This window comes from Lepisosteus platostomus, chromosome 7, assembly GCF_059453375.1.
Source record: "Lepisosteus platostomus isolate fLepPlt1 chromosome 7, fLepPlt1.hap1, whole genome shotgun sequence".
NCBI lineage: Eukaryota > Metazoa > Chordata > Actinopteri > Semionotiformes > Lepisosteidae > Lepisosteus > Lepisosteus platostomus.
The window spans coordinates 4,547,687-4,570,983 of record NC_142617.1 but is presented as its reverse complement, the minus strand read 5'-3'; the positions used below and the strand labels follow the sequence as shown (position 1 = coordinate 4,570,983).

The following is a 23,297-nucleotide window of genomic DNA, read 5'->3' as shown; positions in this document are numbered from 1 at the left end:
GAGGATTGCAGAGAGATGCTGTTCATGGACACCATTCTTTTATCCAGCAGCTCTGCAGCTCCTTTATTCGTTTTGAAGCCCTCCCAGGAATTTTAATGAAGTTCTATCCTAAATGAAGTTCTAGTCCTAAAATCAAGGAAGTCTTATCTCTAACCTTAATCCTAGCCTTACCACTAACCTGTAACTTCAGCCTCAACCTTTACCATGTCTGTAATTTTAGCTTTAGCCTTTAGTTCCAACCCCAAAGAAGACCATAGTGATCAAGCCATACTGCAGTCCTAAGTTTCCTGCAAGCCTAACTGTTATAACTACAAACTCCTAGTCTAACCTTAACCCTTAATGTAACCCCAAAACAACACCCTAAAGTCTACTCTCTAAAATTCTGAATCTGAAATTATACATGGCCTCATTCCACCTCAAGGCTGTCCAATCCTGGTTCCGGAGAGCAGGTGTGTCTGGAAGTTTGTGTTCCATATCAGCTCTTTACAAGCTAAATGAGATGGTCACTGTCCTTAATGCATGAATTGAACTGCTTCTCACAGATTGTGTTGTGTTGCTGCTTTGAAGAGAACTGAAACGCCTGCAGACACACTGGCCCTCCAGGACCAGGATTGAGACGATTTGCTTTAGCCAAAAGGAATCATCCTAAATTCAATCCTGATCCTTCAGTTAAAAACTGAAACCTTAAAATTACAACCTCACACAAACCATATACTGAACTTTGAAGTAATTATGTTAAAACCTGTACCTTACTGTTCATCCTAAACATAGCCCTAACTGTCTTGCAAACCCTGATAAGTTCTAACGCAACAGTCATAATGTAAAATTCAGCATTAAAAAAAAGTCTCAGGGTCTGAATTACAGATACTGAATAGTTTGTAAGAAAAAAAACCAATGGCTTTATATAAGCCGGTGTGCTGGTTTTTATCCACAACTCAATACAGCATTATTACACACGTGAGTGCGCTAGAGGGCGCTGTTTTCCCTTCACAAATACTTCCGGGTTATTAATCCACCGAGGGGGTTTTACTTCCGGTCTAGAGAGTAACAACATTTACAGACAGAGCAGTGAAGGCTTTCCCCTACCTGGAGAGTGTCTGTGTTTTTACCGTTTTGGTCGGAACATTATGTGAGTGTTCACATTGGCGGTACCGACCGGTTCTACCAGTTGGAGGATTTTAATAAAAGCTCCTCGACGTGTTCAGCCTCGTTGGTGGAGAAGAGACGCCGGCGCTCTTGAAGGACGCGGTTCAGGTGAGACATGTGGTTCGTCTCAGGCTGGCGAAGGCGAGTAACCGAGCACCTGGGAAAAGCAGGGATGGGGTTTGAGAACTAGCTGGGTTCGGTTTGGTTCTCGCTTGTGTGTTTTCTCGACTTTACGTCGCGGGATTTAATCAGAGTTAAAACGTACAAAGGCGACATGTTTTAGCGCGTTGCGCTTTGCTGAGGTCCGGTGGAATCTTTTTTTCCACCGATTGTGAAGTCTCTTTTTCTTTACTCTTCTAATCAATGTTTTTGCGAAAAACAAGACGAGAATGTAGTGGTACCTGCCAAGTTCATGGCACCGTGTTCAGCTGCTCTCTACGCGTATTTAAGACGTGTGGGAGGTTTATGTCAAGACTGTCACCTACACAAGGCGAGTTCTGGGTTCAGGCTTGGGTGTTAGGCGTTTGTTATGGTGAAACGTAAAAATCATTGCGTTTTACTGATTACGTATTTTTTCTTCTTTTTTTGCTTCCCCAAGGTAAACCTAATTATGTCTAGGCCACACTCCAGATCACCTGGTTATCCACGCAGGTTAGTGGGAAAGTTTGTAGTTTTAAAATTGTTCTCCTGTTGTAATTGAACTAGTGATATTTTTTAAATATAAAACATTGGGAAATAACCATGATTGGAATGCACAATGCTGATGCAGTGATAAATATGCTAGTTCATACATAGATGTATAAAAATAGATTTAGCCTTTACCGAAGGTGATGTATAAAGTACCACAGTTTCATAAGTAGCAAGTGCCAATGAGAAATGGCGCTACTATTGTGTGACAGCGATTAAAATGCAAAAGAGGGAAGAGAAGGCTAAATTTATTTATATACGTTTGTGTATGAACTAGCACACTATCTGAATTGAAAAGAGAGATTGAACAAAACGAGAGTTGCTTGAGGGGTGATGAACCACAAATAATGATAAAGACTCAAGAATTCACAGCAAACATGAAGTTATATGTCGGCAGCTGGACTTGTGGGTTTGCAGTATATATGTAGACATTTGTATATATGTTTCTCTGTATATATGTAACATACAGAGAAGTACCGACTACAGAAGGATAACAGAATGCAATTCCTGTCTGTTCACACAGGCCCTCGTCCCTGTACAGGAGAAGCCCGGGTCGTGGTGAGGGGAGGGGTGACCTGAGTGAGTACCCGAAAGATGGGTTTGCAGAGTTTAAGCAGCACCAAGGGAGGAGGGATCAGTGGGCGAACCCGAGAGGCCGAGGATTTGGGCAGATGGGCGCTGGAGCGTCTTACAGGGGGCACAGGAGGCAGTATGGAGACGGCCCCCCCGTGATGGGCATCAGACAAGCAGAGCCGGATGCTGGTGGACGACCTGTGGCCCTGAAAAGATCACGCTCCCCTCGACCGCAGAGGGGATCCCCTGCTTGTCAATGGCGCTCTCCTCTCCGGGAATACCCTGACCACCGGGGGCGCTCTCCTCTCCGGCAGTTCCCCGACCACCGGCATCATTCTCCTCTCCGGCAGTACCCCGACCACCGGGGGCGCTCTCCTCTCCGGCAGTTCCCCGACCACCGGGGACACTCGCAATTTCATGCCCCTAACATTAACAAAAGACCGGGACCTCAGAATGAATATCGGCGATTCGCGGGGGAAAGAAGAGTTCCGTCTCCAAGGCGCTTCCATGGGCATTCCGATGGAAGAAGATCTCCTCCTCTGGAAGCTGTCTCTAGATCTGGACCTAGTGGACCCGCGTGGGATGTGGACCCGTGCCAACCAATACCGCCCGCAGTGCACAGGAGGTGGCACTACCAGGACAGTGCCCCAGGAGTGGTCGGGAGCCACAGCCCCAGACATGACCGCAAGAGGCCCAGAGTGAGATCCTCTGATCGCTCTCCACAGGCGGACAAGTGGACGGAAAGGATGCATCCTGGTCATTTTGGATCACCAGATAGGAAGCTCTCGGTTTCTCCGCAGAGAGATCCGCAGGAGTTTCACGGAAGGAGCTCTTATGCCGAGAGGTACAGGAGCAGAGCTGTTCAGCAGGGGTAAAGAGGGGGTAAAAGTCTTAAGGCCGCAACCAGTAAATAAAAATTAAACTATCATGGGCTCGTTACTGCTTTATAATCCTTTTCTTTCCTTAATTGGAAGAGGTTTTCAATTAGGGTCTCTCCTTCATATCCCTAAGCATTGTCTCGAATGGGAGTTTGTCCATCACCCAACTCTTCAAGTAACCCTGAGCTCTCTGCAGTGCCTGACCCCAGTGCTGCAGCGCAGGAGCCCAGCGCGTTGTAGTCCAGCTCTCTGTTGTCTGTGTGTTGAAAGTGTTAACTGCTTTATGTCGACACAGGTGTCGCGAGGAGCCGAGGTACAAGGAGCGCGGGCTCTCGGCAGACATAGAGGCGCGGAGGTCTGAAAAACGGGAGCGTCGCAGGAGCCTCGACCGGCCGCCTTTTGCAGCAGAGGCTTCTGGAGGCCAAGCGCGTGGCGGAAGAGGTGGGAGTGACGGCAGCAGACGGAGCCGGCAAGAGCCCTGCGAGGCCGAAGATGACATGCGGCGTAAAAAGGAGTACGGTCACCAGTATCCCCAAGACGTGCCAGGAGAAAGACGCCACAAGCCCAGGAATTACGAGAACAGAGACAAGGGCATTTTTGGGGCTCCCCCGAATAGACAGAGCCCCCTTGTCAGGGGGAGGATGCAGCAGGATGGAGCAACGCCCCATTTAAAGCCCAGCAGACCAGCACGCCCTGTCCATGGCACCAACGGTGACGTGGACCTCAGGCTTCCTGTGGCTGATCACCCGAGAGGAAAACTGCCTCCTGGGGAGCACTCCGCAGCACGGGGGGAAGTGCCAGAAGATAGAGGCCGCAGACAAGGAGAAGGTGAATTTTCGAGGTCTCCGCCAGGCAATCTCAGGAACCGGCCCAATGAGACCCTTACCATCAAAGTGGACATGTCGCACTCAATGGCCCAATCCAGGTACAGTATCTGGTGTTGCTCCTTTGAAAGGCTAGCTCAAAAGTTGGTTCTCCTTTTCAGCATGTTCTGCCTCGAGCCGTGAAAAGTCGTGAAATCCACCGTTATATTTGGAATGCTGGCCGCTCTGGGAGATTGGTTAGTGGCAGATCCATCAAGGTTTCATCAATGAAGGTCACTGCTTCCAGATGATTCGTTTAATAAGAATGAATACCAGGTGTAACAGCAAGGAGATAAAAGGAGCACCACAGAGCTTGATGTGAAGACGGCTGTGTGGAGGCGTTAAAATGTTGGAACCTGTCTAAACCAGTGCAAGAAGAGTGCAGTAGGTCAAGGAAGGGAGACATTTTGTTTTTCAGCACAGAGTTGTCCGTTTCCTTCAGCGTAATCTGTTTCATCCAGGGACCGCAATCCCAAGGGACGCATACAGGATTGTCATCCCCATGCCTGGCTTTCCTTGTTTTAAGAGTGGGGATTATGAAGGAAGAGGCGCTACAGTGGTGATGCAGATCATGGGTCCTTGGTTAGATTCTAGACTGGGGTGCCACAGAGCTGGCCATATTTGCGGGTACCCCAGTTTCCTCTCCATTGTCCCAAAGACATGTTGATTACAAGAATAGGCGCCTCTACCTTCTACCTGTGTGTGCGTCCTACGATCCTCAGGTGTCCTGACCATGGTGGCACTGGATTGCAGCCACGATCTGATGATGGGTGGGCTTTGAAAAAGACCTTCCTGGCAGTTACAGAGTTGCCTTTTGAAAGGAGCAGCTTGGTTGAAAAGAATAGTGGAGAACATGAATCTCCAATAATGTTTTTATGCCTCTGTGCGTCATCGTATCTGATGATGCAGAAATGTTTACTGTTTTTTTTCTTTAATGGAGGCAGCAGTGCAGAAATTGTCCCGGAACCGATTAAAAGCAGAAAGCCTCACGTTTCCAGTCCGAGTCAAAACAAAGTGGACTTCATCTGCTGTGGCCCTTTAAAAATCCAATAGGAGCTTCTCCATCTGAAGGCTACATCTGGACACACACTGGCTGTAGACGGCCGTCTTCCCATCTGGTTCCCTGTCTTGTTTCCAGAGTCGGGTTGGCAAAAGTGGAGGGGTCGGAGGAATTTTTCAAAGCTGTGTTCCAACAGGATGATTAAGGAAAGGTGGAGGATCCTAAGATTTCACCCTCTGAGAATAACTAGAGCTTCGAATTGTGTTCATGATGATCCGGTGGACAGCAGTAAAACCACAGGTCTTTGTAGTCTTTCGTCTTCCACGCCACTTGTCTTCAATGATTTTTAAGTTCATTGTCAATGTTTAACTTTTTAGAAGTTGGAGCAGGTAGGTAAATGATTAGTTCTGTGCCATATTCTTTTGGTCAGTTTTGCTTTGGGGTTCTCAGTGGAATTTTAATTTTTCATTGCTTTAAGGTGAGTCAATACAAAAATATTTTGGGACATTATTGATTGAAATTTGATTGCCAAAGACAGCTGGATTAAGAAGACTTCCCAACATGCCCAGGCATGCCCCAATGCCTCAGATAAAGACCCCAGCCACTCTTACACAGCACCAGTGGGTCACCTGTGTGTTTCTGTAGTTATTGCACACATGGAGGGGCACACCTGTGGTACTGTGGCAACAGCACTTTGACATGAATCTGCTTTGTGGAGGGTCTCTGAGAGCTTTGTTTTAGCCTTGATGCACAATGGATTCCCTTTCAAAAAGGAAAGAGTTGTAGCAAAGCGACCACTTTAAGTGCTCTGAAAAAGCAGTGTAGTTCCATGATGTTTTATTCCACAACTCAACTTCCAGCAGCCACGGGATCTCCTCTGTGTTCAATCTTCCTGTAGGAGGAGGCTTAGCTTCCAACCCCCGACAAGTCTGGGCAGCCAGTGGGTCCTGCTCGGAGCACTGGAACACTCTTGTTTTGCTTGATGTGGGGGTAATTGGACCATTCAGCTGCCTAAAGGGTACAAGAACTTAAGGATCACCACAGCTAGATACATAGAATTGGGATTGTGAACTAGATCTGTGACTCTGGGGAGAGCCTTCTTTTAGTGCAGCTGGATACATCCAATTGTTCTACAACTTCAGCTAGTGGGTTGCACCCTTTGCAATCGGAGATTTCCCTCTTCCTTGCTTCCCCGGAGTTTGGCATTAGAAGATTAAACATGTGCAACGTTGTAGTCCTTGCTCTTCCTTTCCAGAATTCAGGAATTGACAGGTGGCCCATTCTGGAAACATCAGTGGCCAGAGAGAGAAATGGCTTTAAATTAGGTACATCTATATACCAGGTCATGAAGGTCAACCTTTAAGTCATTAGCCATTGCAGTAGACATGGGAAAGACCAGACAGCTTCCAGCCACTTGCACTTCCAAATCTCAAACGCCCATTTGGGCAAGAAGACAAAGGATTGGGAGAGAGTAGTCCTGGGAGAAGATGGGTAATCCATTACTGCTGAAGCCGTAGTAACGTGAAACATGTGGCCATTCTAACTGGAAAGGACTGTCTTGCAAAAAAGCAATTCCACTGAAAATAGGAAACTTGTTATACAGTTGGCAAGTGGCTGTTTCACAAAACCTAGGTTTCTTTTTCAACAACTGTGCTTTTCGTGACTGGAAAGATTACAATGCACTGATGTACAATCCCATTTCCCAAGGATAAGGACATTTTCAGATTCTGATGAAGTCATCTGCACGATGGAGCCAGTAGCTTCGAAGAAGAGAGAGGAGGAGCTTGGTGGTTGGGGGAGTGTCTGGCGGAAGAGGAGTCTTTTTGTCTGAGAGTTGAGTATAACCAGTTTGTGATCCATGAACCTGTTGGAGCCACTTACTCACCAAAATTAATGAGAAGAACAATGACTGCTAAGTCCCGGCTTTGCTGCAAAATTACTTCTCCTTTCCGGATTTTCTTCTTCTTGGCAGATCTTGAAGAACTGTGTTGGACCTGGAGGTGCCTGATGACAGGAAACCAACACACAGGTGTTTTTTGCAGCTCTGAAAAAACTTTGCTGCTTAAATGAAAACGAGAGGTTACAGCAGACAGGACGCTTGGACTGTTTCCAGTCTGGTGTTGCCATGATCTGTGGGACTAATGCACACCTTCAGACTTTGAGAGTACTGTGTGGCAACCGTATTGAGCAATCTCAAGCTAACCTTGTGCTTGTTTAAACAGGATTACTGCAGCTTTGCTGGAACAGCCCCAACAGAGCGTACATAATTTCTTCCATTTATACGGTGCTTTCAGGACACTCCACTGAAAGTGCTTTACAGGTAATGGGAACTCCTCTCCACCACCACCAATGTGTACTGCCTGTCTGGATGATACAACAGCAACCAGTACACTCGCCACACATCAGCTATCAGTGAAGCGGAGAACAGAGTAATGAAGCCAGTTCAGAGATGGGGATTTTTTTCTTACCTAGCCATGACTGGTAAAGGCCAGTGGAAAATTTGGCCAGGATACCAGATTAAAAACCCCTACTCTTTTCAAGAAACGCCCGGGGATTTTTAATGACCACAGAGAGTCAGGACCTCGGTTTTACGCCTCTCCCGAAAGACTGTGCCTTTTTTGCAGTATAGCATCCCCATCACTATACGGCATTAGGGCCCACACAGACTACAGGGTGAGCGCCCCCTGCTGTCCGCATTAGCACCTCTTCCAGGTGCAACCTTACTTTTCCCAGGAGGTCGCCCATCCAGGTACTGGCCAGACTCAAACCTGCTTTGCATGGGCTGCCGGCTGTGAGTTGCAGGATGATATAGCTGCTTGGCAATGTAGGGTGTCACAAGTTGTTGGAGTCCACATTACATTCTAAAATGTTGTAATACAGGATGTCACCCTTTCGGTGTAAATCCTCCAGAAAGCTACCACAAGGTCTTCTTAGGAAGGTAAGGAAAGCTTTCCTATTCCAAAAGTTTGACTTTTTTTTTTGTGTGAAACATTTTTGCTGGCGGGGGAGAACAGGCTTCTCCTGATAATCCAGGCTGTAGCTGATGGTGTTCCTTTCCCTTGTGTAATGCTGTTGGCAGGCTGTCTTCCTACTCATCTGACAGACAGCTGTCCCTGGATTTGGTGCACGTGAGGCGGCCGTACCCTGACCTGCCTGTGAAGAGTAACGGGGGCTCCCCTGGACAGCGGCCTGTGGGTTCTGGGGACTTCGCCCAGGAAATTATCACTCTGGTGCACCAAGTCAAAGGTTGGCTCTTCACACATGAACACTTGCATGAGCAATCACCAGTATTCTATTACTATCCGAAGTTAAGGGAGATTAACCCTTCACACCTTAGCGTGCCACCTTCAGGTTACAGGTGTGATGCACGTGTTCTCTGGAAACAGGGTTCGGTGCTTCTGAAACCTGCAGTGACGTCTCGTTTTTTTCCTTGCTCTCTTACAGAGAGTTACTGCAAGGATAAAGGAATCACCCTAAACGACCGCTTTTCCAGTTTTCTGGGCTCTGGATCGCAAGACGAGGAATGGCCAAACGAGAGTCTGAGGATTGACCGGTATCCCTCTCATCAACAGTTTCATAGAGAAAAAGACTTGGAATTTTGCAATGTTCTGTTATTGTTATCTCGACAGCTTTTCGTAGTTCTCGTTTTTAAAAATGGCTTTTTTTTTATTCCTATGAACTTTTAAATTGGCTAGTTTCATGCCACCATTATACGATGTGGTTAGTTAATGACAGCTCGTGCTGACCATACCTGGACTATAAGAACCCACATACAGTGTGAGCAGACCCTGAATTCATGGAGGGGATTAGCCACTGGGCAGCCCTGATTGTCTGTCATACTTAACCTTACCTTCAGTTTTCCTGGGCTTTATTGATTAAGCCTGTTTGGTGAGTTAAGAATGCGAATCTGTGGTATCAGCCTGTTGATGTCTGAACTTTGTGAAGGTACTGTAAGTTTAACCATGTTGTCGCAAACACACATTTGTATATATTGTGATGTAAAACAAAGTTTTACAAGGCACTATGTGCATTGTGGTTTGAATGCACTCATCGATGGTGATTTTTTTCTAACCCCGACATATAAAAATAGCGTTGCAGTTCCCTTTTAAAATAATGACTTTTTTCTGTTTTCTTTAATGCAGACGGATCGATTTATCTCTATCGGAACTGAAGGTGCAGAAAATCAACAGGGACATAAGAAACTTGAAGGTATGATGATTCTGTTCGCTTATTGTTTTTCGGTTTCAGGATAGTTTTTTTCAATAAGAGGAAAAATTGAGGAAGGAAGGATTCCCGATGGAATTCTTGAAGGTAACTAAAAAAAAAACTCAACATAGTCGTCCCGTTTGGAGATGCACAGCTGAGAACCTTACACTGGTGCACAGTACCTGGTTAGAGTGAGTGGCAGACAAGACTGAGAGCCGGGGTATTTTAATGTGCTCATGTGCTCGTCTGCTTCTCCTGGTGCCAGACCACCTCGCGACAGATCATCGACCCCAACGATCTCCGACATGACCTGGAACGGCGCAGGCAGGAGAGGCGGCTGGGTTCGGACGAGAGAAGGTTCCCAGCAGGCAGTTTTCCAGAGCACCAGATGTTCCCTGCCAGGTGAATGCCTTCGCAGTCCTGAAGGGTGGCACAGTTACAGCTTTTGGCAAGATGTCTGGCCGTTTTGCAACATAAAAGCTTCATGGTTCTCGGTGCATGTATGTTTATGTACATGTATTTCTGAATATGTTTCCACATCTTCATTTCCAACAGGAGGGATTCTGATTTCCGAAGGGAAAATGCAGAAGAGAGACATTTTCCCCGGTCAGATTTGGCTGGTAATTCTATGCATGGGCAGACTGGTCCAGCTATGGTAAGTTGAATTCTTGAGATTCCCTCACGCAGTCGGATTATCTTCTGATCATTACGCATGTGTTCCAAAATTAAGGATCTAGCAATAAAAGCTTCTGGTCGTAACCATACTTTGATAAATGTTAACGCATTTGAAATGGCTGAAGAAGCTTTCGAAAAAGCTGAAGAAGTTGTGTTTTTCTTCTTTATATTTAAGTGGTTAGAAAACGGATGAATGGATGTTTCACTAGCCAAAAAAAAAGTATTTTCTCCTCAGAAATGCGGAAGCTCAGTCTGCATGGGCCTCTTGAGCAAACACTTGCGTGTTTGAAGTGCTGGGATTGTTTCTTGCCATCTGCTTTATGTTGTGTCTTTTTTTGGTTTTCTGAAGAACATCAGGTGGAAGAAGCCTGGATTTGTCCGAGTGGGCCTGAGCATCCAGAACAAATACAGACGTCTTCAAGCTGTACGGCAGAGAAGGGCCAATCTGTAGAAGCCACAAAGCATGCTGGGAGCTAAAACAAATGGTCAGTCTGTTGTCCAACAGTGAGGTGCTTAAGTCATGAGCACTAGTCAGTCTGATTTCAGTCATTTTTCATTGCTGCTATAGTTAACTTCCAAATCGGGAAAACATGTAGCTTTTTAAACATCGTAAAGTGCTGTCAGCTTGCCTTGTTGTTATCATTTCCTTTTAAAAAAAATAAGTTATGTCTTACAAAAAATGTGTTGTCCGCTATACTTATCTGTCCTGAGAGCCAGGATTTTACAGTGTTACAATTAACCCTTTTTCACCGTTCCGACATTGGATGCTTCTTGGAATTGATGCTCGTCTGTTCTGACAGCATCGCGCCCGCCAGGCAGTTGCTTTGCCAGTAGTTTGCTAAGGGTGGTACATGGGGTAAATTATCATCGCAAGGGATTAAAGGAGTCCCGGATTACCTTTTGTAGCCTTAGAATGATAATGTATGATTTATGTTTTAAGGGGGGTTACTTAATGCATCATGTATCTAAGTTTTAATACCAAGTTGTCCCTTGACGTATTTTCTGTTATGACACTATTCCGTAAATGAAACAGATTGGCTTGGTGGGTACTTAGTGTGCTTGATGTAGCAGTGATTTTGGCTTTGCTCTTTCAGGGAGGGGAGCTGGGAAGAGAGGAAGAAATGTTTGGAACCTTCCAGGATTGAGGAGCATCTCTAATGAGTGGCAAAACCCTCTTATCAGAAATCTTCACAAACATTTAATTTCCTGTCCAAGGAACGGGCAGGAACATCCGGAGTCATTCTCCTGGGAGATTGTTTTTAAGAGACTGAGATTGAATGTTGTGTAATGTGGAGAGAGATGAAATGGTGAAACAGAATGAACGTTTCTTCGTTGTCCTCTTCCATGCCTTTCACGATGGCTGCTTTGAGTTCACTGAATCGTTTGGTTGACCCATCTTCCTCATTGGCACGTTTGTGGCAGTGGGGAACCATGTCAGTACACAGGTTTGATGAAACAGCCGTGTTACTGAAGCTGAGTCCCCCTGGAGTTGGTTAAGAAAGGGCTGGATGAGATTCTCATATCTAAAACTATTAAACTACTAACAAATGAGTGAAAGAGTTGCTGAAGGGCACCTTCTCATTTGCCGCCTGTTGTGTTTATGTGCTGCTCAGTTCACTGGTTAGTTGTCACTTCTAGGCCTGTAGGGTAAATGAGAAGTAGACGCAGCTGTCTGTTCCTGACCCAGCAAGAGGAGCTCCGGATATCAGCGCTTTCAGAACGCAGACACGTACTATTGTGACTTCTAACAAACCCCTTATGTTTAGAATTGTTTCCAATGCAAAAATATTTTTTTTCCTTCTTGTAACATTTTAATTAAACGGACGTTAGTGGAAATTTGAATTGCTTTGTTGAGTTGAATGCAGTTTCCCCACTCATTTTGTTTTTGTACAGGCAGTTTATAGAACGAGAAGTGGTTTCTCCTGGTTCGCCTGGTCTTCTCAGAGCTTGCTTGCCGTTTGAATGTCGGGCGTTTTGATCTTGAATTAGGTTGGGTCATAAAAACGTTCCCCTGTCCAGTTCTGCCTGTTTCTTTGCGCCGCACAACCAGCTGACAGAAAATAGGATTGCTATTGGATTCATTAGAAAAAATAATCGGCAACAGTACACGTTTTTTTGACCGTGACTTAAATTAAATCTACCACTGATTGCAGCTGATTATGCGGTGCTTGCATGAAGTCACAGAAAATCCGAGTGTGTTTAATGTTTTTAGGTGAGTATTTTTTAGGAAAGCAAAATACATCTGCTTGTTAACCAAATGTACCGGTCATGGGTTTAGACTTCCATGTCGTGAAGAAATGTACGTCACGGCAGGTGTAGTATAGGATGAGAAATTATCAGTATCATCCATCAAGTCTGATCTGTATGTGGATAAGTATTTTTAGTGATGTTTTGCTTTATTTATCGGTGCTTGTGGAGGTTGACTACCAGGTGCGACAGCCCCAGATCTGCTCTGGGGAAGATACAACAGCTGCAGCCCACAAGAAATGCTATTCTTCCCAGAGAGCCCAGCTGCCACTATGCAGCATTTAACGACTCTGACCTCAGCACGATGTGTGTTGGAGACAACTGTTCTGCCCTTGAGTCCGGAGAATAAGGACAGTCAATCACTGAGGACAGTTCAGTGACAGTGCTGTGATATGCAGTGCCACAAACACTTTAGTGAGATTTGCCCCCAGAATGCTTCAGAGGTATTAATTTCAGTCTCATGTGCATTGGTTCAGAAGTTAAGAAAAAATACTGAACAAGTGGCCAATCAATTATTTAAACCTCCACAGCTGTTTGTATTATTACGGGTGGTAAGTTGTGAATGTTCAGAAAGGAAAAGTGATGACATGAAGAGTGTAAGTAGTTATGAATCAGTATGAAATGATCCTATATAAATTTACTTTGGAATATGAAGTATTACACCATAACATTTTGGGTGCGGTTAACGAATTTGTTTAAAAAATACTTCAGAAACGCCGTAACCAGCAGGCGGTCGCTGTGGCTGACAACACATCCGGGTTACCAGTACGGAACTTCCTGTGCGGCGCAAGAGCTGGTTTGGGTTTCAAATCACTGAAGGCTGATAAGACACGGCTTTGCTCCAACAGGTTTAATAAAGCCGAAAAGCAACCGTTTTATAGTGGGGGGTCAAAATCTTAAGCAGTTGTTGTCTAACAGCGGGAGAGTCGGTCGAGTTTTAATGTTTATATGCCGAGATCTCCGGTAGCCCCCCGACCTGTGTCGTTTCGCTAGCGAGAGGACATCTTGTGGTGACCGTTTCGCTACGCTTATCCCTAAAATAGCCGCAATACCGGTTCATCCCGGGTAAGTGAGATTTTACTTCTTTCTGTTTATCTAGTTTGGGGGTGGTTTGGGGCCGCTCTTGTCAGAAACTTTAAGCAGATGCGGTAGGAAGAGTCTCGCCGGGTTTTCACACTTTTGCTTTGCGCCCGGTGCGGCCAGGCCTGTCTGAGATGGTGGGGGCTGGCAGGTCAGCTCTCCTCTCTCCGGCTGAAATGTTAAAAAGGAGAGGTCTAGCGTGATCCAAAATCAGCTGTGGGAGGCAGGGCGGGGGTTATTGTAAGGTCGCACTTTCGTTTTGTGTTTGTAGTTATGCGATGCGTGTACTTCAGAAAACAAGAACTGCGTTAAGACTGCACCCCCTTGTAAACCCTTTAAAGTTTTCAGTCCGGGCCAGCCGTGGGATATGTACAGCACAGATTGATACTGTACAGTAAATGTCACTTGCGTGTCTGTTTTCTCTCGTCGTGAGTAGGTCTGAAACCCCATAATGGCTTAATTATCAGGTAAGGAATCGGTGTGAAGCTTAGGAAAATTCAAAGACAGACGGCCGTCGTTAAATACGTGATGCTAGTTTCTAAACCCGTAACATTTCAGGATGTTTTGCGCTCAGATGCCGTCGAAAATGTGGCCGGCGCCCCTCCCCCCACCAAGGCGAGCTTGAAAATAAGATCGAAAGTTTGAGCTGTTTAAGGTTGTAAATGCTACCGGCTTCTTTTACTTTAAAAAGCGTGCTGGTGGATCACAGCTGAAAACAGCCTCGACTTTAGCTCAAAGACAGGCTGCCTACGCCAAATAGTGTCTCCAAACTGTCCCCCTGTGTGTGTCCCAAGACGGACTAGTGTCCCACCCAGAGTGCAGCCTCACCTTGTGCTTCTGGAATATGTGTTGCTGGGCTGCATCCGCTATTATCAGGATCCTGATGAATGGAAAGCTGTGCTTCAAGTCAGCTCCAAACGCGGACACACTGTTTGGCTAATTTGACATCAAATGACCCGTTTTAAAAACGGGTGTTGCTGTCCTGGATATTGTTTTGACTTTGAGTCAGGTTTTCAGTTTTTTTTGTTGTTGTTCTGTTGAAACACTAGATGGCAGACTTGGCTGCAATTCCCCAAATCCTCCTTCAGGCTAATGCAAAGTTTTTGTTTTTATGTCGTGACAGTGCTTGAAGTTGTTTTACGTCCGCTTGCCCGGTTTGTATGTTATGCTTTTGTTATAAAAGTTATAGTCTTGTAACTTTTCAGAATAATTCAGACCCCGATTTGTGTTCCGATGAGAAGAAAGCCCTCTATGGCTCTCCTTGAGCAGCAGATGTTTTAAAATCACCATTAGCCTTTGATTCTTTGGTTTCCATGCAGTGATATTGTTCCCCACAGAAAGACTGGAGAAATGCCAATACAGCAGGGAGATGTGTCTCTGGACAGTAATATGCAATGGTTATTTTTCATTCTTTTTTTTTCATTTTTTGCAGTGCTGAAATCAGGAGGCTGCATATGATCAGTTGGTGAACTCTGTCACACTTTCTCCCCTAGGTAATTCTTTTTCATTTAAATTTAGTTATGAATTTAAACCCTCAGCCTCAAGTTAATTTTTTTTTAAGTTTGAAATACGTCCTGCTTAACAATCGATTGGTAGAGGCAATAGAGTTAATGAAGAAAAGTCAATTACAGATGCACAGAGCTATTCTTCTGCCTCCCCTCTGTGAGTGGTTCAGAAGTAAGGAGACTACAAAAGATGGCCAGACTTCACTCACTCAAGACATCTGGAATTCCTTGATTTAGAATTTTTCCTTTCAAAGTTGCCAACATTAGGTTCCTTAATTACCTGTTTATAAATTTAACAAGACAAAGGCATGTGTAGGTGGAAACACAATAAACACCGTTATCTGTTATTTATAAGTGCCGTGATTTGCGTTGTGGTGTTTCGTCGAACAGGTCTTACTCCGACACCTCTGGAAGCGGCCTGCAGAGCCACTGAGGAATGCCATTGATGGATCACTGTGGGCCGGACACGAGGGACTACAGGGCCCGCCCAGGAAAGTTTTCACACTGGAGAGAGGCCAAGGGCAATGGCCTGGCTCACAGCAGCCGATCCTTCCACTCTGACAGGGGCAGACTTGCGCTGATGAATCATCGGAGTGCTCCTCCAGGCCCTTACCACAGGTCTGCTGCCCAGTGGAGACCTCCACAGCTGGGGTCGTTTCACGGGCATCTGCCCCAGCCGCGACACCATTCCCCAGAGCCCTACCAAGGCCCCAGGAGGGACTTTTCCCCAAGGCCGGCGCATGCACACCCCGCCCCACGCAGGCTGTCCCCTTCCGGGGCAGCGCATGGAGCCCCAGCCCTCAGGAGACCTTCCCCCAGAGCAGCCTTCCAAGGATCTCAAGGCAGCCGGAGACCTGCTTCTCCAAGGCACTTCCACGGACACCCCTACGAAAGAAGACCCGGGTTGCCCCCTGTTCCCCGTGGGAGGGCTCTCTCCCGTGAGCAAGATGGCGACGGGTGGCCCCGAGGAGTGGAGCACCACAGGGGCCGCTACCAGGGTGTAGCCCCTGGAGCAGGCAGGAGTCCCAGCCCCGGGGCTGGCCGGGAGGGGCCTAGAGCAAGATCTTTCGATCGCTACGCACAGGGAGAGGGATGGAGCGGGGAGGAAGACTTCCCCTACAATCACTCCGGAGGACGGAGGTATTCTCTCTCCCCTCCACGAGTTTCGGAAGAATTTCACAGAAGGGGCTCTCATCCAGAGAAGCATACGAGCCGACCCATTCAGCCTGGGTAAAGTGGGGTTAAAAAGGCTGAGCCAAGCACAGCAGAATAACCAAAACAAAATAGCCATTCCTCCTTTGTATCTGAAAATGTAAAGTATGCAGAGCTGTTAACTAATGTATTGTATGCCATAGCCATCTTTCATTCTTGGGAGGTTTTAATGATTAAGTCAGCCGATAAATCCTTACTGGCCTGCCTGTGTAAGCCAAACAGATTCTGGCATGAGGGGGAAGGTGCATTCTTGCAGCCTTGCTGAAATACAGTCCCGGCAAAAGCTTGCAGTGCTGCGGTGTAATGAAATCTTTGTGTTCTCTGTGGTGGATACACAGGTATTCTGCAGATTTCAGAAAGCACGGCGAGGTAATGGAAGGCAGAAACGTGGAGTGGGATGACGGAGCACGCCCGTACAGGTCCCCAAAATGGAAAGCGGGCCACTCTCCGCCTAGGTGCCACACGGCGAGGGCTGCAGACCCAAGAAGGGACGGACATCGACCGCTCAAAAGGCGGCATCATGAAAGATCTTCCTCCTCTTCAGCAGCAGCAAGCGAGCACAGTCCCCAGCGCCAGAGAAGGGAGACGCCAGAGCCCTGTAAGAAGTCCAGGAGCTGTGGAAGTAGGGAGGAAGAAAGCAGGTCGGTCCCCTCGCAGAATAAAGAGAAGATCCAGCTCAAGGGGAGGAAGAGCAGCAGGCTGGCAGATGCCAGTCAGAAGGCTTCACCAGAGGAGCCCGTGGCTGGAGAGAAGGTGTTCAAGAAGCTTGACAAGGCTCTCGGGAAAGATGCCACCTCCAGGCTTTCCGTCGCCAAGCAGAAGACGACAAGCGAGCTGGGAAGCGATGCCGATTCCTTGAAAATGCAGCGCAGGAAGACCCTCAAAGTGAATAGTCAGAATAAACAGCCTTACAAGCATCCCGAAAATTCTACATCGGATGAAGACTTAATGGGAACGGAGACTCTAACAATCAAGGTGGACACAAGACATTCGTTGACCAAAAGCAGGTATGGTATGCGAGTTTAGGTACTTTCGATTTAATGAGGCTGGTTTTAGAAGTTCAAGCTTTTGTTTTCTTTGCCGTCTCCAAATGGATGACCTCAGCTTAGCTCCGCGATAAGCTCTGCGTGAGCTGGAAGAAAAAGGAGCGATTTCTCTGTTTTACACGCATCGCCTAAGGAGTTTAAACCCTTGAGCTCTTTCCCCATTGAAGGTGGAACAAGCCTGTAAAAACATAATGCATCGTGTTTTTTATTCTTTTCTTGCATGGCTCTGAAACCTTGCCACGCGACAGACTCCGTAGTGTTATAATTGTCTGGAACCCCTTTTGAGCATGCGATACACTGGAATGCTGCGGCAAAATTTGGACATTTCTCTTACTGAAAGGGATTTTTTCAGTAAATAAGCCTTTTTATGATGCCAATGGAGTGGGATGCTGCATCTTTGTCAAGGCTTGCCTCCTTGAAGAGGAGAACATATTCCAGCCCCTCCTAAGGGTGGGGGTTGTTCCAGAATCCATGGGAGCACTCCGACACATTCCAGTGGATCCATGGAAAATCTCAGGGAGCAAAGCCCAAACTGGATGCCAGTCTCCAAATCTGGACACACGAGGGGACGTGAGGATGAGAGCTGATTGAACTTCCACCCTGTCCTTCCTGGAGGAGCATGCAAATCTCCAGCCCCCGTCGACTGATGTCTGGAATCTTCCAGTATTTGTGTGCAACGTGATACTAAAATTCCTCATTGAATTAAGGAATCAATCTTTTGGAAAGACGTACATCTTTCACCTTCTTTAGTCACTGAAGCATCAGCATGTAAAATGCAATGTTCCCACTGTCTTTGCGGAAAGCCTGGCTTGAAGTCTGCTTTTGTAAGAGCACGGCTGCAGAAGATCTGGATGTCTGAGGAGTGGGGCTGACCAGTTGCCCCCAGTGGGCACCGCTGCTTTGTTTGAGATGTCCCCTCAGCAGGAACATGCCTGTATGAGCCAGGGCCATGGGCGCTTTGAACCAAATGGATATCTCGTTCCTGACGAAAAGCACACACATTGCCTATCGTGTGTATCTGTGAGCAGTTATGACGAATGCAGAGAGCATCTGTCCTTTGGGAAAGGTCGTCCACCACATGCATCCTTTACTGAAATTTTGCGTTCATCTAGGCTTGTGTATTATACTGGCATTCATTCAACACACGAATCCTTCAGGATAATTTGATTTCGCAGCACTGGGACTGCAGAGGCTGTATTGCTGAACTGAGGGGAACTGGTCTAGTTTGCATGTGTTCATGTCCGTTCCCAAAGAGGCTGAAGTTGCACAGCTGTGCTGTCCTTGAGAGTGGAGGTTGTTCTGATTTTATATGTTGATTTATTCCGGGACACATAAGCACTGTTTTTCTAAGGCGTGTAGTTTAATACACTGCATTTCCATTTTTTTTACCTCGCAAGCAAAAGCAAAGGGTCTGCTAGCTGCTCACTGGATACAACTCGTAACGGACTCTTGTAAAATGAGAGAAAGACGTTCCCATCGTTCCCCCACCCGCCAGAAAATAATTCACCCAGTTATGTTTAAATCCCGTTTCTGTTGGGGGGACTTATTCCCACTGTTCTGAAGCATGGCCCTTTTTGGAGTGTAAAATCTGCGAGAGGAAAAAGGAAATGGCTCTTAAACTAACCCCCTAAACATCTCGCATAGAATTGGAAAACCGAGATTGGATTCAGCTTTCCACATTTGGAAACATTAAGCAGCTTGCCCTCTGAAGGAAGATGATTCCCATGTAAATTGACTCTCCCCTCGCTGCTGACTATGCACTGTATATTAAGAAAGGGATGAACTAACAGTGCTTTGCACAGGAGGGCTTTGGGATATAAAAGCTCATTTAAAAGGAAAGAAGGAAAACGGATCTCATTGTCCCAAAGGCTTAATTCAGCTCTCTAGAGCAGGGAAGGCGACACTGGAAAGGTCTTCTGCAGAAGCTCTGGAGTCATACCCTCGGAATGGTAATTACTGGAAGCCTGTGTTGTGTAGTGGAGGAGCAGCTTGATCTTTTTATAACCAGCCTCATCATTTATTCATTTTACATTTGTTTTGTATGCACTAGCAGAACTAGAGAGAAAGGGACCTATGAAAAACCATTTTAGCAGAAAACTTATTAAGTTGCTTGGAACACAGTAGTGTGGTGTGCTCTGCGTATGCCACATGTTTCTTGGTCATCGATGCCTGCCATATTGAGTTCTGCAGTCTAGATGCGTGGACGTCTTGTCTAGTTTTGCCATTGTGTTTACTGTGTTCTTTTCAAGTAAACACTCATATCGTCAGGCATGGTTTTAGTTCTGTGCAATCAACTTATTAATGTGTTCAATGAAGAATGTGCCTTATTAGATAATGTAACTTGTCAATTATAAGTTTAAAACAGGTATTCAAGAGCTGCTGAGTTGCAAATTGTGTAGTGATTTGGCCAGTGTCTTTGGAGTGGAGTGTCTCTCTTCGGGTGCTGTTTATCTGCCTTGTTATGCTGTATGCTGCTCTCTTTGTAGCTCCTCTTCCCACTCAGACAGACAGCTCTCCCGGGATTTGGTTGCTGTCTCCAGTGGAGGCTTGGAGTCCCCCGCTGGGGTAAAGTCTGGGTCCTGGGGAAGAAACGCCTCTAAGAATCAAACAGGTGACTTTGCCCAGTACCTCACCATTTAAGTCCACCAAGTAACAGGTTGGTCACAGCCCTGCGTACAAGGGAAAGCACTTGAGTTAGGGTGAATTGATGTGCATTTTATTAGCTGTAGTTTGTAAGCCATCAATGGATATGACATTATCCTCTCTGCTTGGCAGACGGAGACGAATCGTAACCTGCAAAGTCGTAAACTGATGTCGAAGACTGCTTTGGGACATGCTGTTGCCCTGCTTGTCTTGCAGACAGAGCCCAGTGACTGGAAGTGCATGACATGTGTGCAAGGAGGGGCTTGTGAGGGTGGTGAGAGGGTTGGCGGGCGCGTGCAGGAGGTTGTGCCGTTGGGTCTCACTCTGTTGCAGTGCTGTTGAGGAAGCTGGGCCTGTGCAAGTTCTGCAAGGAATCTTTCTGACCGGATTAAGTGACTTTCCCGGGACTGTGAGATTTCTTCCAAAATGGTTCTCCTTTAACAATAGATTTTAACTGCAGGTGTTAGGTATGGGTGTCTTCAGTTAAACACTGAAAATAAAAAAAGCGTCAGGTTTACCACATGGAGAGGCATTAAACTTGCAGCATGGTGTCAGTTTCCATACCTATTCATTGCATTTTAATGTCTTTTTGTTTGGTGTAAAACCGTGGGCACTATAGAGTAAATGTGAGCAGCTGCTTTTTAATTTTCCCCACTTTTACCGCCTTTTAATATAGATTGTGAAGGATAGTTTCGGGTTTCTCAGTTTTGTTGTTAGGAAGATGCGCAAGAGGCTGTGTGGAATTAGGGGGCTGTGTGCTGCTGTCCCTCTGGAGTGGGGATAGGCAGCTCTCACGGGCCCCCCCCCTCCTATCCCTGATCCCTGATCCCTGATCCCTGATCCCTGATCCCTGATCCCTGATCCCTGATCCCTGATCCCTGATCCCTGATCCCTGAGGGCCATCAGTTTGGATACTGAGGGCTTTGTGCCAGGAGTTGGGGTGCTGCTGCTTGCTTACACAGGACATGTGGCCATGCTGGGTTTCTCATTTGATGTCTTACAGAGAGCTATATCAGGCATGAGAATATAACTTTAAACGAGCGGTTCACCAAGCTTCAGGACGCAAAGGCAACAGGTCAGGGTGAAAGGAGACATTATACTGGACTGAAGATTCAAAGGTAAGTTTTCTGTTGGCTCTGGACTGCTCTCTGTGCTCTTCTTCGGTGAGATTTCTCTCCTGAAAGTTTCATGCATACAGTACATGTGCATGGGGTTTGTATAGAAGCTGTTTAAACTTCATTGAACTTCTGGAGAGAAACATTGCGACATCCAGTGAACTAGCAATGAATTACTTCACTGTATTGAGAGGGGATTTAAGAATAAATTATTACAAGGCACAGACGGTCAGTTCTAATTATGAAATTAAAAACATTCAAACACCTGGGACACACACTGATGTGCATTTATACATGCTGAAGAACTGAGAGCTTTCTTTGGCGTTTTTTTCCAGGCAAATTGAGCTCCTGCCGGAGATTCATAAAAAGCTGAGACTGGTGAAAACCATTGGATCAACTCAGGTACTGGGCATCATGGGGCTTAGCTATAGAATGCGCTTGGCCAGATGTGTGTAGCACAGAATCGTGTAGTGACGTTGCACAGAGGGTGAATGAGGATGAGCTGTCTTTCTGCAGTGGAAAGTGATAACGTGCTTCTCTGGGAGTAGCTGTGCCAGTGACTGGCAAGCGTTTTCTGTTGCAGCAGAGCACTTTCAGCTCGGATGACTACAATCAGAAGCCCTCTCCCTTCGTGAAGAAACCTCTTGTGGACAACCCTGGACATGTGCGACACCTGATGGTACTGTATCTGACCCTCTGTCACCCCCCAACCTCTCTCTCCGTCTGAGCAGCGAAGAAATGCTTTCCTTCTCAATGTGCATGTTTTACATTTGCATAGAGTATTTGAAATTGGCCACTTTTTTGTTGTTAAGTAGCCCCTTTACTCATGCATGTAGCCTTCTTGGCCCAAGTCTTTTGAAGTTACGTCTTGGCTTTGTTCTCCAAGTGAGATTAATAGTGCCCATGTTGGTGCTGTGCTGTCGTTTGATTCCCGAAGAGTCTTGTGAAAAGTTCAGATGAAATAGTGCAGATGGGTATCTGTGATAGGGAATACCATTCAAAATCTCATCGCCACCCAGCTCTGCTTATCGGGTTCGGCCTGGCTGTCGGAGTCGCTGGAATATCTTTTTAGCGGAGCCCGACTGTTGTCAGATGTTTATGGTACGCTGGGTGCTGATGAGTCTGCTTGAATTTACAGCCTAAACTGCCGTTGCGCCCATCTGTGCAGCAGAATCCTGTGTTCAAGAAGAGCCTTGGCATCCAGTCCAAGTACAGGAACCTGCAGAGTTTGCGCCAGCAGGGAGCCCACATCCGAAGCTCAGGATACCGCAGGTGGTGAGGGCTCTTGGGGCTATCCAGGTATCTAATCATTTAAAGCTGACGCCGTGTGTATATAATATGTTCAGTTCATTGGGACCAAGGAAGGTTGTATAGGGTCTTGTATCTTTTTGCTATCCCAATGGGGTAGGCGCTACAGATTCACATTTTTTTTTTGCCAGCGAGCAAATCGCTAGTTTCAATGTGTGTAGCCAGACATCCATCAGCAGGCTGTGCCTTCACAGTCAGCCTCAGAGATTTGATAGCTGGGCACAGGATTCCATCAGTATCAGCATTTCAGTGCCATCCTCTAAACCAATTGCATAATGCCACAGCCCTCCTCCCTCATATGTTTTGCTGTTCCTAGCAAATTCTCTCCACATTTTCCAGGGCCAGGAAAAAAAAACAACTTGGCTTTGTGCTGTTTGATTTGACTGTTAAGCTCTGCCTGCACTGTTTTTCTCTCTTTTGCTGGTAAGGGCTTTCTTTCTGTGTGCTTGGTTAATCTCCCAAACAACACGACGGATCATTTGAATTCCTTAGGGGGGGAATTAATTTTCTTCACCTCCTATGAAGTTTATCAACAACAGCGTTGTGTCCAGCTGTCAGTGTGTGTGTGCTTTTTTTTGTGTGTGATGTCCCATCCCAAATGCAAGATGTCTTTTTAAATTAAGAACAAATTTCATTTCTGGCTTCACAAGTGATTCCATATTTTTCCTGGCATTCTTAAAATTACCCTAAATCTAATTTAATGTTTTTTTTTCTTCGTTTTTGCTAGAAAGAAGCCTGCACATCAGCATGAGGGAACATCTCTGTCATGCATCTAGGAGTTCATTGCGCTGGGTAACATTAATAAAGAGACACTGCATTGTCCTGGTGCCCTAGAGATGTCAGAAAGTGCCATATGCAGAAGAATGGTGAGAAATGGAGGCACAGACGGTGTTCTTAATGGAGTACCTTTCACTGTGCACTACTGCTCTTCCGTTTCACTGCAGGATTTCCCTACATCATAAACTGGTGGAGCCTCTGATCCTATCAGGATTTCCTGTTTGTTAAGTTGTTTAAAAAGTGAGAGTTGCGTGCATATTGTCTTAATCATGTTGGCCTTTTATCATCCTGTCTTTTTTTGTATTCATTTTATGTTATTAAAAATGAATGACTGTT

The 23,297-nt window shown here is 46.1% G+C and overlaps 2 protein-coding genes across 6 annotated transcripts; both read left to right on the top strand.

Moving 5' to 3' along the window:
* The first annotated feature begins 1,025 nt into the window (after nt 1-1,025).
* Nucleotides 1,026-11,579, top strand: LOC148657947 (uncharacterized). Of its 2 annotated transcripts, XM_088638690.1 has the most exons (11): nt 1,026-1,254; nt 1,745-1,797; nt 2,357-3,250; nt 3,580-4,209; nt 8,227-8,393; nt 8,592-8,700; nt 9,290-9,356; nt 9,619-9,755; nt 9,909-10,008; nt 10,378-10,513; nt 11,123-11,579. In XM_088638690.1, exons 2-10 carry the CDS (start codon nt 1,757-1,759, stop codon nt 10,477-10,479), a joined length of 2,247 nt encoding a protein of 748 aa, XP_088494816.1. In that variant the 5' UTR covers nt 1,026-1,254; nt 1,745-1,756; the 3' UTR covers nt 10,480-10,513; nt 11,123-11,579. The 2 variants fall into 2 exon arrangements, with proteins under 2 accessions (XP_088494816.1, XP_088494813.1); XM_088638687.1 differs by having other exon boundaries at nt 8,227-8,700.
* A 1,405-nt stretch (nt 11,580-12,984) lies between these two features.
* LOC148657946 (uncharacterized) lies at nt 12,985-23,297 on the top strand. 4 transcript variants are annotated; one of them, XM_088638692.1, is made up of 10 exons: nt 13,019-13,340; nt 14,788-14,848; nt 15,251-16,090; nt 16,411-17,079; nt 19,605-19,729; nt 20,765-20,879; nt 21,212-21,278; nt 21,463-21,555; nt 22,015-22,175; nt 22,912-23,297. In XM_088638692.1, the coding sequence occupies exons 3-9, from the start codon at nt 15,297-15,299 to the stop codon at nt 22,153-22,155; spliced, it is 2,004 nt and encodes a 667-aa protein (XP_088494818.1). In that variant the 5' UTR covers nt 13,019-13,340; nt 14,788-14,848; nt 15,251-15,296; the 3' UTR covers nt 22,156-22,175; nt 22,912-23,297. The 4 variants fall into 4 exon arrangements, with proteins under 4 accessions (XP_088494820.1, XP_088494818.1, XP_088494817.1 ...); XM_088638691.1 differs by having other exon boundaries at nt 13,022-13,340; nt 21,460-21,555; XM_088638693.1 differs by having other exon boundaries at nt 13,023-13,340; nt 15,251-16,000; nt 21,460-21,555.

Coding starts and splice junctions, on each gene's coding strand:
- LOC148657947 (XM_088638687.1), top strand. CDS start 1,757: ATGTCTAGGCCACACTCCAGATCACCTGGTTATCCACGCAG. Junction 4,210..8,226: donor CACTCAATGGCCCAATCCAG/GTACAGTATCTG, acceptor TGCTGTTGGCAG/GCTGTCTTCCTACTCATCTG. Junction 10,009..10,377: donor GGCAGACTGGTCCAGCTATG/GTAAGTTGAATT, acceptor GGTTTTCTGAAG/AACATCAGGTGGAAGAAGCC.
- LOC148657946 (XM_088638691.1), top strand. CDS start 15,297: ATGCCATTGATGGATCACTGTGGGCCGGACACGAGGGACTACAGGGCC. Junction 20,880..21,211: donor ACTGGACTGAAGATTCAAAG/GTAAGTTTTCTG, acceptor GTTTTTTTCCAG/GCAAATTGAGCTCCTGCCGG. Junction 21,556..22,014: donor GACATGTGCGACACCTGATG/GTACTGTATCTG, acceptor TTGAATTTACAG/CCTAAACTGCCGTTGCGCCC.